We start from the raw sequence: 12,483 nt of genomic DNA on the forward strand, positions 1-12,483 counted from the left end.
AAAGCTAGTGGACTGGCCATAGGCAAGTGTACCTCTTTACGAATTCTAAATGTGATTTGTTTTGTATTATAAGCAGCAAAATGATGTCAACAGTGGTTCAAGATGGCTTGCGTCTCCTCCCTGCACACAAGTTTCTCTTAGAACTGTGTCTGTCTCCATTGTGTCCGAGGTACATGCTCAGGAAGAGGTTTTATTAGTTTTTTGGAAGCTCCTGTATGACTCAAAGCTAAGAGTCCTGCTGACTTTCACTGAGAAGAGTAAGTTTTTTGGAGGCTTTCAGAAACTCTTGCCTATGGGTGCCATTGTACGTACTGTTGCATGCTTATCTCCTTCCTCAGAGTCAGGCCTAGTCTTAAAGCCTTGAAGAGAGACCATGAAGCTGTCTGAGTAAATTTTTTTTTTTTTTTTGTCCTAGTCATTATATAACTTTTTTGGGGCTTTCATTATACAAATGTGACGTGCATCTTACATCAGCATCTAGATATATTGTTGACTATTTTGTTCATTTCTGCTGTCTAGAACATGTACTTTAGTCATGGTTTGTATCACAGGCCTTTTAGGTAGTGTTCATTTGTTACTTTGTAAAATAGGACAGGTTTATTTTGTCTACCCTGCAATAAGACCCCATGAGATCAAGGTAAAGGAGCAGTCCTATAAAAACAGAGGCTGTAACAATGTCTGTCTCGCCCACAATCCCAAGATGATGATCTGCCCTGTAGTTTTCAGTATACATTAAAAATGCTTCAATGATATACTTGAATTATGACTGTTGTATCCTGAATTGCTCTTCAGACTGAGGGAAGAGGGAAGGCAGGAAGGATTTGTGTAATTGCAGGGAGGTGGTCTGATGCAGCAGAAGAAAAATTAATTTTCTGCCATGTAGAGTCTATGTCCTCCCAATCCCTGATTGCAGTTACCTGCTTATCTATTGTTTCCGGTGCCTTTCTGTAACCTCATGTAGGTCCTTTTCATACATGCACATGGTGAAATCCAGGCTGACATTCCTGACATTGCTGAATGCAAAACTGTGGTAACAGTCAGTCCTCAAATTGGCTTTGAACAGCTCTTGCGAGGTATCATACACAGTGCACAAAGCAGTGAAAATCAACTTACCTATTAGCGGGACAGAGTCAGAAGTTGCAGGCATGATCTCAGCCACGAGCAACATGAATACAGTCAGGGAAAGAAGGACAGTGATACCTGGAGGGAGTGAACATATTTGGGAAGAATGAGGTAAATGAACTCTGCAGCTGCTCCTCTGATGTCTTTGCTGTTAAATAAAGCATTGTCCTGATATACAGCTAAGGCAAACCCATGACTTCATGTCTGTCAGAGACGATTAGAACTTCCACAAAGTGTGAGTGTTTTTAGATGCAACTCTATCTGCTCTCTTTTCCCTTTTCTCTAATACACACAAACCCTTGCTTCTCTCAAAGAAATGGAGAAATCTTTTTTACTGAGTGAAATGAAGCTTACAAAACTGATGAACTACAGTGCTTTTCCGAAACATTGCACAAAGCCCAAATGATTGTTAAGGGCTAGGAGAGACTTGCACAGACAGCAGCCTAGGTTTTGCTATCACATATTATATAACATCCCTCAAAGACATGCAGCCTGTTATAAAAGAAGCTGTTTATTCTATGTGGAAAGGCTGTTGCTAAACTTAACCATCCTGATACTGAGAAATCAAAAGGTCAATGCATTAACATTAGCTCATATTTTTATGTCAACATTGTACTTCAGCTCAAATAGCTCTTTTCCTTATCCCCATCCTTTATTTCATAGACAGCAATTGTACCCCTGATAGCCTGTGTTTTATTTTTTGTAAGGCAGGATGCTCAGATACATTTTTTTAACCAAGAAAAGCCCCACTGAGGACAATTCATATGATTTAGAAGTCTCTATCCTGAGACAGAATCATGCACAATTAACTCTTAAGATCTCAGCTGGCCCAGTCTGGTGTATTTATAGGTCTTGCCTATCTCCTCTTGGAAGGAGACCCTTCCCATTTTTATCAACACACACAACAGTAAATCTCATTTAGCCCTTCCCATGGCTGTGTTCACAGGGCACACATGACTAGGTGTTTTGGGAGCTAATTTTTAAGGTGAAAATCCAGTGCCCAGCTGCTGCTGTTCACAGCTCTTCCACTCTTTGCTTCCTAGTATGTTTCATCTGAAAAAGAGAGCCAAGAGTCAATGAGCTGTGAAATGCTGTTCTGGTTTGACATTGGCACTTGCTGCTCCTCTACCTTCAAGAGTCCTACTGCAGATGGGTTCTCTGATAGTCCAGGCAAGGTATTCAATTGTTTAATAACCTCTATCTCCACTGCAGCTATTCCAAAAGCCCACCTGAATCCCTTAGGATCTTTGTAATAGCCATTCTGGAGGAAGTCTATGCCCAAAATACACGGAGCCTCTGGACCAGTCACAATCGGATGTTCATGCCACTCCTTCCCAGTCAAGCTCACCTCAGCTTCCAACAAAGTCAACTGTTGTGATCCCCCCGTCACTCCAGCAATGGAAACAGGTTCTGTCCCCACGTGTTCCGATGGCATTAAGGTACATTGTGATCCAGTGTCAACCAATGCTTCATAGTCTTGTGGCTCTGATGTGCCAGGCCATCTGATCCACCCCTTCCAAAAAACCCGGTTCTCCCGTGCCTCTTCCTGGCTGGAGGCAGGGCCCCTCTAAGCCAGATTGTCCTTCTTTCCTTGGGCATATGCCTTAGAAGTTCCTTCAAGGGGATTGGACATGTCATCGTCATCATCATACTTAACATCTCGGCTACGAGCGACCGGATCTGCTATCTTTTTGGTGATACTTTCTCTTTTCTTCAAATCACGCACCCGTTGTGCCAAAGCAGTGGTGGGTTTTCCATCCCATCTCCTCATGTCTTCTCCAGACTCACGGAGGAAAAACCATAACTCAGCCCGTGGGATGTACCTTCTCTCCCCATCAAAGGAGCGCCAGCGTTGGACACCAGGGCTTCTTCCAGGGTTGTCCTTTTAAGGAGGCTGTGTCCAGTTCCAGAGAAGCTCAATCTCTCACCTCTGGGACATCTGTCCCCCCCATATTTTATATACCCCCTGGGGCCGAGGGGTACCCACACTGAATCTTCTTTGGCTCTGGGACATTTCTCCCCCTGGACTCAGTCTCTGTATTCCAGGGAAACATAGCTCTGTCCATGGCTACACAAAAGAGTCCAGCATAAAATGCCACTTCCTCTTCTACATCTTTCTAACATCTCTCACTCTCTCTCTCTCTGGTCGAGACCTTTATCGCTCGCTCATTTCCTTCATCCTCCTCTACTCTTATCCCTCGTCTAGGAAGGGTTAATGTTCTGTGAAGTTTTCATTGTCCAAAAAAAGGGTTAAAAACTCCTCCAAGCGGCTGGACTCCTGGCTGCACCCCCCCCACCATCTCCTCAGCCGGGCTGCCTGCTACCAGCACATGTTTACTGCTTTCAAGGTAACGGCACACAAACACCGGCTGCACTCTCTCTGTCTGTCTCCAAGGTGGGGGGGGAACAGGCTGCCCATTGCTTCCCAGCATTTCTTTACTTCTTCCTTCCACCCTTGGGGCCAGGCCTACCTCTCCTGGGCTGGGCCGCATGGCTTTTCCCCTCCCCCAGCCCAGCCAGCAACTGGGCCGAGGGAGAGACTCAACTCCTTCACCGCCGGAAATCCAAAATGAACTGCCAGGGGGAGAGCCCTGCTTTTACCCTGTGTTCTCGGAGGTGGATCCCATTGCCCAGTGGGTGGGCCAGATGGCAATATTCAAATCTGAGCACTCATTGGCCCCATCCACACAGCATCCCAGAAATCCTGTTTCCGGGTCAAACCATGACAAATGCATTGAGATGTACTAAAGTACATAACAACAGGCATGACAGAATATTATCACTGCCGTCTGTGCCAGCAACAAGTTCAGCTTCCTCCCAGGCCCTAAGATACTATATGTAGCAGAGGATGTGTGAATGCCACACAGAAAGCTGTTTCCTTGCTCCTGTAACCAAAAAAGTACTTCTATTGCTCTCTTCTAGTGAAATCTTTCTTCGTTGAGCAACATAGTGCCATGAGGTATTTTTTTTCCTATTTTATAGGATGCTTATAAAACAAATGAATATTTTAGCACTTACCTAAAGAAATCTTCTCTCCAGAATCAGCTGGCAAAAGGAATACAAGCAGTGCTAAACCAGATATGAGGACACAGGGAATGAGTAAGTTCAAGCCATAGTAGAGGGTGCGTCGACGCATGGTGATGGTGTACGTCACATCTGGGTATGGTTCTTTGCAGCATTCGTAGTACATCTCATTCCTCTTCCCTGGGACACCTACAGACAGGATGATCAGAGCAGTGAGGAGAGAGGCAGGACTCCCAGTTACCTCCCTGGACTGGATCAAGAAGTGATGGTTTATGAGCCAATGTGTGTCACCTCTGCTATTCTTGGTCCATCTTCTGTGTTTTCTAGGATTTGCTTTCATGCCTTCTGAGTTATTCAAACCTAGTTTAGCTAATGAAGCTCATCTGAGACAGAATAAAACAGTCCTGAGCATCACAACCTCAACAATGTGCATTCTGCCTTCCTACATTCTGTGAATGGTAACATACTGTTGATGTGATATTCACTAGCACACGCAGCAGATTTTCTGGGTGACAAGTGCCACTGCTTCTTACTATTCTGTGATCCTTTATACATTTTTGCTCCTTTTTTTGTCAGGAAAAACAGACAGGCCTACTTTTCAAAAAGGATGCCAAGTTAAGCTCAAAGTCTGTTATATATCTGAAGGTTAAGAGACATAGCTGTCCAATACAGCTGCACTGCAGGGCTGTTCACGGTGATCCTGCTGCAGCAAATTGCCTGACATGCTCCATGATGGGGACTGCAAGAGCACTGGAAATGTCAGGAGAGATGGAAGAAGTCAGTACCTTGTATCTTTCATGCCAAAATTGCTCACTTCTCCTTTGTTTCTGTGGACATGACAGATGATATGACAATGTGTGCATTTTGGCAGAGGCTTAGAAAAGTCTTTTTAAAGGATATAGACATGGCTTGCCTGAGGTGCTATTTAATGCTTTTGCTGTATGAGCTTAATAAGTCCCTGTTTTGTTCTCCCCCAGTCAGGGCTGAAGGCAGATAAACCACAAACTCTTAATCAGATATGCAAAGTTATTGGACAAAAATACCCACTGTAAATGAGGACTGGAAGGAAGGATTGCTCTAAAATAGTTGGACTTTAGGAGGATTTCACTATGGAGCTTTCTGGCTTCTCATAAAACTGAATATAATTTCTTAGATGCCCTGCATGGTAAAAATACTGCATGCAGTTGGGTAGTAAACTTATTTCCTTGTCTGTATATCTGGACCAGAAGATAAACATATTTTTCGTAACCTCTCCTTGCAGTTGTCTAAGTTCCATCAATTTCTGTAACATTGCTTGTGACTTACAGCTACATAAATGAGCTCAAAATAACTTACTAGTTCTCTGAATAACTAGTTCTGGACATAAATTCTTTTGAAAATACAGGTACCTTCCAAAGCATAGAAGAGAGACATACTAATCTGCGCATTTTGTGAACTGGGAGACATTTTGATGCTTTTCTGGGTGAGAAAGATACTTTTATGTAAAAGTGTTGCTGAAATACTTTTTACACCAATCATTTTTGCTGATGTATTTGAGTAAATGTGACAGTAGTGTTCCATGCACCTACAAGAGACACATCCAAGTTTAGTACTGACAAACTGCTCAGATGTGTCAAGACTAGTAGCTTTCATTTATGTACTCAGTGGTGGGCAATTGCTTCAGAACACAGTGATTTCAGACACAGTTCAATGAACATTGCTGAAAGGCTGTCTCTGATATGTGATTTTTTTCCTATTTCTTTGCTTCTTCTTAGATCTATATTTTTAATATCTGTATTCCATGTCCAATTGATTGATAATTTCTATATATTTGAGGTTTGCCTTTGAAAATTAGACTATTGAAAATTTGTACATTGGCCAATTTACCCACTAAATCCCATTCTCCATTTGAGATGTAGTTGGAAATATCAGCCTCGAGCATCTGCAGGTCAATCAACCAGCCACTGTGAGTCCAGGAGCCAAACTTCAAATCACACTTCTGCACATCAAAGGGGAACCAGCGGACATCAATGTAACATGTGCTCTTCAAAATGCCTGTAGACAGAAACCAGTCATGATCACACATGTGCAGGGTGCATTTCATCTTACCCTCATCTGTCTCTGATTGAGAACAAGTTTCCTTTTCAAAAATTCTGTGTGATACAGTCATGGGGTAACCAAACAAGTACTGCAGGTGGAAGATGCTGCCATGAGTGGAATAATGTTCCTTCCTCCACCAGTGAAGATCTCTCTCACTGCATCCTTGAGGCAGATTGCCTGGGACACTGCGGCCATCCAGGAGCAGCCCAGCCTGTTTCCCAGTGCCAGCTGGCCCTATCAGATTGCAGGCAGTGTTGCTTGGTCTGACAGGAGCAAAGAGTACACCCCAGGGGCTTACTGTGCTGTGACCAGTTCTTTGAAAGGAGTTCCTGGACAGGCCATGCCTCAGGCCCACAGCCCTTTTAAAGTACATTGCTCTCCTAAACCTTGCTTGGTGATGGCCTTTATCATCTGTGTGGTAACCAAGCTTGGATTTTAACTCTGGTTGTGTCTAGTTCATGTTCTGGGATGATTTAAGGGGTCTAATGGGTAGGGAACAACAGGGGAGCAGCCATCAGGGAATGATTGCTGATCCCTACTGGGCCTTGTGGACCTACTTGGAGACAGTGCTATGCTATGACACAAAGTTTAGGAATTTTTTTGTCCACCACAGTGAGCAACTGCAGAATAGCCTCTCTGTTCACAGGTGAGTCCTGGATGCTGGAACACGCAGGCGGGGAATCAGCAACAGAAATTAAAAGAGACTGATACTTAGGCCCCACTGGTTGAGACCAATCCCGATTGTCTTGTTACCTGGATTTTAGCCTCAGCCTGGCAAGCAGGGCTTCAATGCTGAGCGAGTGCTGCTCTTGGGGTCACCTCTGCTCACACACCTCTCCACACAACAGACACCTAGCTGGAGTGCACGTGAAACATGATGACATAGTGCACACCGTCTTACTTTGGATGACACCTTAGGGGTGCCTCTGGATGTTTTGAGCAAATTGGTCAGAGGAATATTTTACTGCTTAATAAAGTGTAAATGCCACTGATAGTGGACTTAAATTTTCATAGTGGGTCTGTCCCATTATTAGACAGTCTAATAATATTTGCAAGGTTGCAAACATTAGGTTGCAAAATTTCCACAGAGGGCTTTTAAACACCGTTTGTTTCATTCATGAAGGAAACCTGCTTGAAATTATTTGATTAAAAGTGAATAAATACTCTCTGTGCCCTACCTGGAGGAATATATTGGCAAGATCCAGAGTAGTTCACCAGCACATTTGTGTGAAAAGTTGCATCAAATCTTTCATCTGCACTGTAACACAGTATAAACAAAACAGAACAAAATAAAGAAAAAGCAAGCTGATGTGCAAGTCAAGATGTAACTGTCAACATAAAAATAATCTTTTGGCTGAATTAAGTTCCTACATCTGGGTGAAGTGTCCCTTGATAAATATCTCAGTTCTTTGTAGTTACTCTCAGCCTGCACCTTGGCAGGCTGCTTGCATGCTGCAATGTCCTTGAAGAAGTGAGAGGCAGAGTGTTGCATGTCTCAGAAAAAAGGCAGAAGGAAAAGAAGCAAAAGTGCCACATTAGATGTATCCCAAAACTGGACAGTTGGGACAATGATGCTCTTCTAGGGCACCTGTCAAAATGAGTCAGCTCACCACATAAATCACCTTATCTGTTATCTTACCCAGATATCTGTAGTAACAGATACATTGTAACAGCAATGGTAGCCTGACATAACAACTCTGCAGTCTCCTCAGACGCAGAGAGGATAAGAGTTTGCTTCCAGCATTGGAAGAAACCACTGGAGAGAAGTTATTTTAGGAGCTTGAAGGAGGAGATTCATTGAAACTCCAACAGCAGGAGGGACCAAGAATAAAGAATTTCTTTACTATTCCAAAATTCTGAGATAATTAAAGGGGTAATGAGCCAAACAAGGACACGATTCTTCAAAGAAGCAGGTCTGGGGGCTTGTTCCAGAGGGTCTTTTAGAAAGAGATTAGCCACAGAGGGATCCCCTAGCTTGTAGAGCCTTGCCTGTACTGGCTATGTGCAGGTTTGTGTTGCATGACTTCACCATCCTGCACACCCTGTCTTTCTACCAGATTTTAAAAATTCAGAGCCTCCATTACTCTTCTGGTCTGCTTTTTATTCATGTCTTGAGTCTTCAGTCCCCAGTACAAAACAAAGGGGATGGCACTGAAAAGCCTAAGTTCAGAACAAGTGATATTTATCAAAACCATAAAAGACAACAAAAAGGGGTTTCATAAGTACAAGGGGACAAGGAAGAGAGGAAAGGAAGGGAAAAAAAAACAGGGTGCAGAGAGCTGCAGTTTCCTGCACCCTGTGTCCCTCACTCTTCGCAACCCATTCTCACACAGTGGCAGGAGTCCATGGCAGAACAGGGGATGAACAGGTTAAGGAAATGTAGATAAGAGAGATTTTACTCAGCAGAGCTGATGAAATTTACTCTTGAGAACTGAAAGGACTGGCCGAAATACCCTCTGAAGCATTAACAATTATCTGTGAGAGCTTGTGGAGAAGAGGGAAGGGCATGGTGAATTAGGGGAGATCAAAGAGAATTCTCACTTCTTTTAAAGGTGAAATTATAGACATCAGCCTAACTTCAAAGAAAATGGGGTGAAACATCTGGCACAGATTTGTGAAGGGCCAATTGCATCAAATCAATCTATTTTTCTTACTAAAAGCAGGCTGGTGTCTATCTGAATTTCAGCATGTTCGTATAAACTACAGTAATATGGACCAAGCTGTACACCTCCTTTTTAGAGACTGAAAAGGAATAAAGAGACAGTAAGAAGCAAAGCTGAGGTAAAGTAAAGCACTTAAACAATCTAGGTGTCTCCAGGCCTCCTTTGGATATCTTGTAGTAAGGATTTGGAATGGAATATAGATCATGGTGAACTCTGGAAACTAACAAAATGAAATTTAATCTGGGTAATTAGAAAGTATTACCCTGAAAACTGTCAGAGAAAGACATAAGATGGAAAATCTAGTAAGACAGCGCAGCTGAACAACAACAGCTGGGGTTTGCAATAGATAAAAAAATATAAGTCCAGAATTAAGATATTATTAGAGAAACCCCAAATCCCCTTCTCCTGGAAAGCATTAAGGAAACAGCTGTCTAGAGAGTTTCCACTTCATTCAACACTGCAGCAATGTTGTCTAGAGAGCTGGATTCACCTCTGTAGAAGGAAAAACAGATTAGCGAATGTTCAGAGTAGAAGAACGATGGAGAGGTTTATAAAATATGTGATAATGGAAGTGAGATGAAAATCCATTTGTTTACTTCAATCAGAAACACTATGACACATATAGGACAGTAGCTCTCCTGCAGATACAGTAATTTTGAAGAGACTGTAATAGTTTCCTCTTTGCGTTCTCTGAGAAAAAGTTAAAGACATCTGCGGAACTACAGCAAGGAAGATCAGATGGGCTACTTGAGAAATGTGTTCACTGATGCTTGCTTGTTTTTGTTACTCTTTAAGGATAAGGGGAAATCCACAGAGGGCAAAAGGCCCCCAGTATCAGTGAAGCATAGCTGATTTTCTGCACTTCTAGTCTCCTACCAGCCATTTCACATCTTGCTTACCTGTTATACAGAAGAATGTCTGGTACCCAAATCTGGTCGGAAGGAAATCGCAAGTTCTGCACTCCTGGGTATTCATACTGATCCCAAGACAAGTAAACATCAACCCAGTACTGTTGACAAACACATACATCAGATTATATGAGCTTTTAAAAGTCTTCTAAGTTTTTTGTAATATTATGGGATTAGAATAGATTTTGCCAATAGCAATAGCCTCAGTATGATAAGAGTTTAATGCTCAGTTTTAATTATTAAGAAAGGCTGGCATATATAGAGGAAATAACTTCAGTGTGACTACTGAAGACAGTCCTTAGCTTTTCATCTTGTGTCCAGGCATCCCAAACCTTTGCTGGACCTTTGCTGGCAGTAGGCACTTCCATGAGGTCTGCTGGTTCTGAAGTAAAGTGGTTTTTGAGGTGGTTAGTGCTAGGTGAACCATGGTGTGAGTCGCCTCATTGGGTGGAAATAATTTAATCTGTTAGAAAGGTTGGGTGGCTCTTTTACTAACCACCTTGCTATGAGAGGTAGGCAAGTGAACTTTACATGCCAAGGGACTGTTTCTGATCCCATCTCCTCCACCTCAACACAGTTAATTCAAGAAAGGTGCAGGAAGAGCTTTCGGGAAGAACCTTCTGACTTACAATGAAGCTCAGTGGGAGGCTTGCAAGGGAAACCTTAATCAGTGAAACATCTCTGCGGAACATCTGAACCTGTGGAAGAACTCTGCAAAGGACAGAACACCTACAGGCTCTGACCTAACAATCCTGTAGTCATATAGGTTTGTCTCGGTTAGTTTTTGCAACATGAAAACGCTCATTTCTGCTGCAAATCCCAGCAGGTAGCTGAGGAAGAAACAGCCTGCTCAGCTGAACATATTAATATGAGATAGTGTTTGGCAGTGAAAATCAAAGTGGAATAAGTTTAATCATTCAAGTCTCCACTGGTTTTTACTGTAAGAACTGCTTCCTTCCTGACCACAAGCCCCTAATGAGATCTGTTTATGCAGCATAAGAAAACACTGTATCCCTCACCATAGGCAGCCAGGCAGACCTGATGGGAAATTCCATCCTGTAAAGGAGGTCCCTTTCCTTTGTGAAGGTCAATTTTGCTTTTTCTGTGTGAGCATGCAGGTGAATACTCAGCTGGAGCAGATTGCAGAAGAGGGACGAGGAATGTTTATATAAGAGGTTTGTCAAGCATGAGGGAAGGCAATATCCCAGAGAGCTGCCTGGGTGCTGCCAGCAGCAAAGCAGCCCTGGGCCCTCTGTGGCCCCTGGACTACCCACCACCCCCTATGAGTAGTCTGCATGTGACCACTTCTGTGTTCAGGGACAGATGCCCTGGCTCCCAGTCTCGGGCCAAGGTGGAAATTTCCCAGAAGTGGTAAGTGCAGGTGCCTGTTTTACTGGATGTTTGGCTTGCTCATAAGTCCCCATCACTGGCTATGGAGAGGGCCTTGAGGCCCTTGAAGATACTCTTCTCAGCTATGATGAGACTCTAACTCTGGACTCTGTTACTAGATCATTACATCCAATGGCAAAACAATGCAGCTGGTTTCCATGCTCAAAAGGTCAACAGGTCTGTCCAAAGGATTAATGTAGTCTCCTGAAGTTAATTTTCAATTCTAAAAGGAGTACTAGAGAAATTTTAAAAGGTCTCAAAATGCCTGTATTGCATTAAACATAATCTATAAGACAGCAGTCTTGCTTTTCTGCTAAGAAATCACATTCAGTAGTTTTCAATTAGAGTTTCTTTACTAACAGAGGTTACTCACCATCTGCAGCCAAGCATTGGTGATCAACACCTGATTCTTCTCATCCTTTGAACAAAAGTGGGAAGGAAAGACAAGAGAAAAAGGGATGAAACAGTTTGATTAGAGATGGAAGAGTTTCTACGTCTTTTAGAGAATCAACACTTTTGGGGTACATAAACCAAACTCCATGGAGTAGATTGTGAGCTCACTGGAACACTACTATTTGGCTCAGACAATAGTGGCTCTTTTTCTTATCCTTTAAACCTACAGACTCCCTGTGTTTGTCATAACTGATCAACAATAGAAAGGAAAGTAATAGATGATTAACTTCTTTTTCTGGGGATGAATTCCTTACCAAGTTTTACCTTCTAGCTACCTGCTCAAAACAAGATGTTTTTCAGTACCACACTAAATGTCATAGCTGGAGATATTTTATGTTGTGTTTGCTTCCACTACAAAGCAATGATGAAATAATGCCAGAAGTGCTGTTCTTTTCAAGTATCATTGCTATGTAAGTTAGCTCTGGCTAAAGGAAAGAAAGGGCTGGCCTTAGGCTGAAGCTGTCACTTGGCTAAAAGGACACAAATGCTGCATGAGAGGGAGCTCACACAACACCTTCACAGAGCAGGAGTCTGCAGGTTCATTCCTGCATGCAGAGGCCACGGGGAAGAATCAATTATAACAGAAACAAAGATGTTCTCACCACCCAGTTGGTGCCCAAGTTCTGTGCCTGGCTTTCTGCAGTTACTCAGCAGGTCCAGGACCTGCACTGTGGGGATGGAGAAGCAGGGCTGCAGAGTCACTGTGATGCAGATACACAGGTCCCAAACACCACAGCAGCCAAGCCCTGCACCTCCCAGGAGCTGAGGCAATGCCGGCTCACTGTATGCCCAGCTGTCCCTGTGTGTGTCCATGCCCTAGGAAGGTTATGTGGTTGTCTGCAGTG

General features: G+C 43.1%; 1 protein-coding gene across 2 annotated transcripts in view; it reads right to left on the reverse strand.

The window, feature by feature from the left end:
- LOC135460039 (neuronal acetylcholine receptor subunit alpha-7-like) overlaps positions 1 to 12,483 on the reverse strand; it is a 59,064-nt gene that overhangs the window by 18,399 nt on the left and 28,182 nt on the right. The window contains exons 3-8 of one of the 2 annotated variants that reach the window (XM_064736645.1): positions 11,559 to 11,603; positions 9,788 to 9,897; positions 7,404 to 7,483; positions 6,013 to 6,180; positions 4,141 to 4,335; positions 1,114 to 1,200 (exon numbers count right to left, since the gene is read on the reverse strand). In XM_064736645.1, the coding sequence (XP_064592715.1) occupies positions 1,114 to 1,200; positions 4,141 to 4,335; positions 6,013 to 6,180; positions 7,404 to 7,483; positions 9,788 to 9,897; positions 11,559 to 11,603 (685 nt within the window). The remainder of the gene's footprint in view (positions 1 to 1,113; positions 1,201 to 4,140; positions 4,336 to 6,012; positions 6,181 to 7,403; positions 7,484 to 9,787; positions 9,898 to 11,558; positions 11,604 to 12,483) is intronic. The other variant, XM_064736646.1, reaches the window with a different exon arrangement.

This window comes from Zonotrichia leucophrys, chromosome Z (assembly GCF_028769735.1).
Source record: "Zonotrichia leucophrys gambelii isolate GWCS_2022_RI chromosome Z, RI_Zleu_2.0, whole genome shotgun sequence".
Taxonomy (NCBI): domain Eukaryota; kingdom Metazoa; phylum Chordata; class Aves; order Passeriformes; family Passerellidae; genus Zonotrichia; species Zonotrichia leucophrys.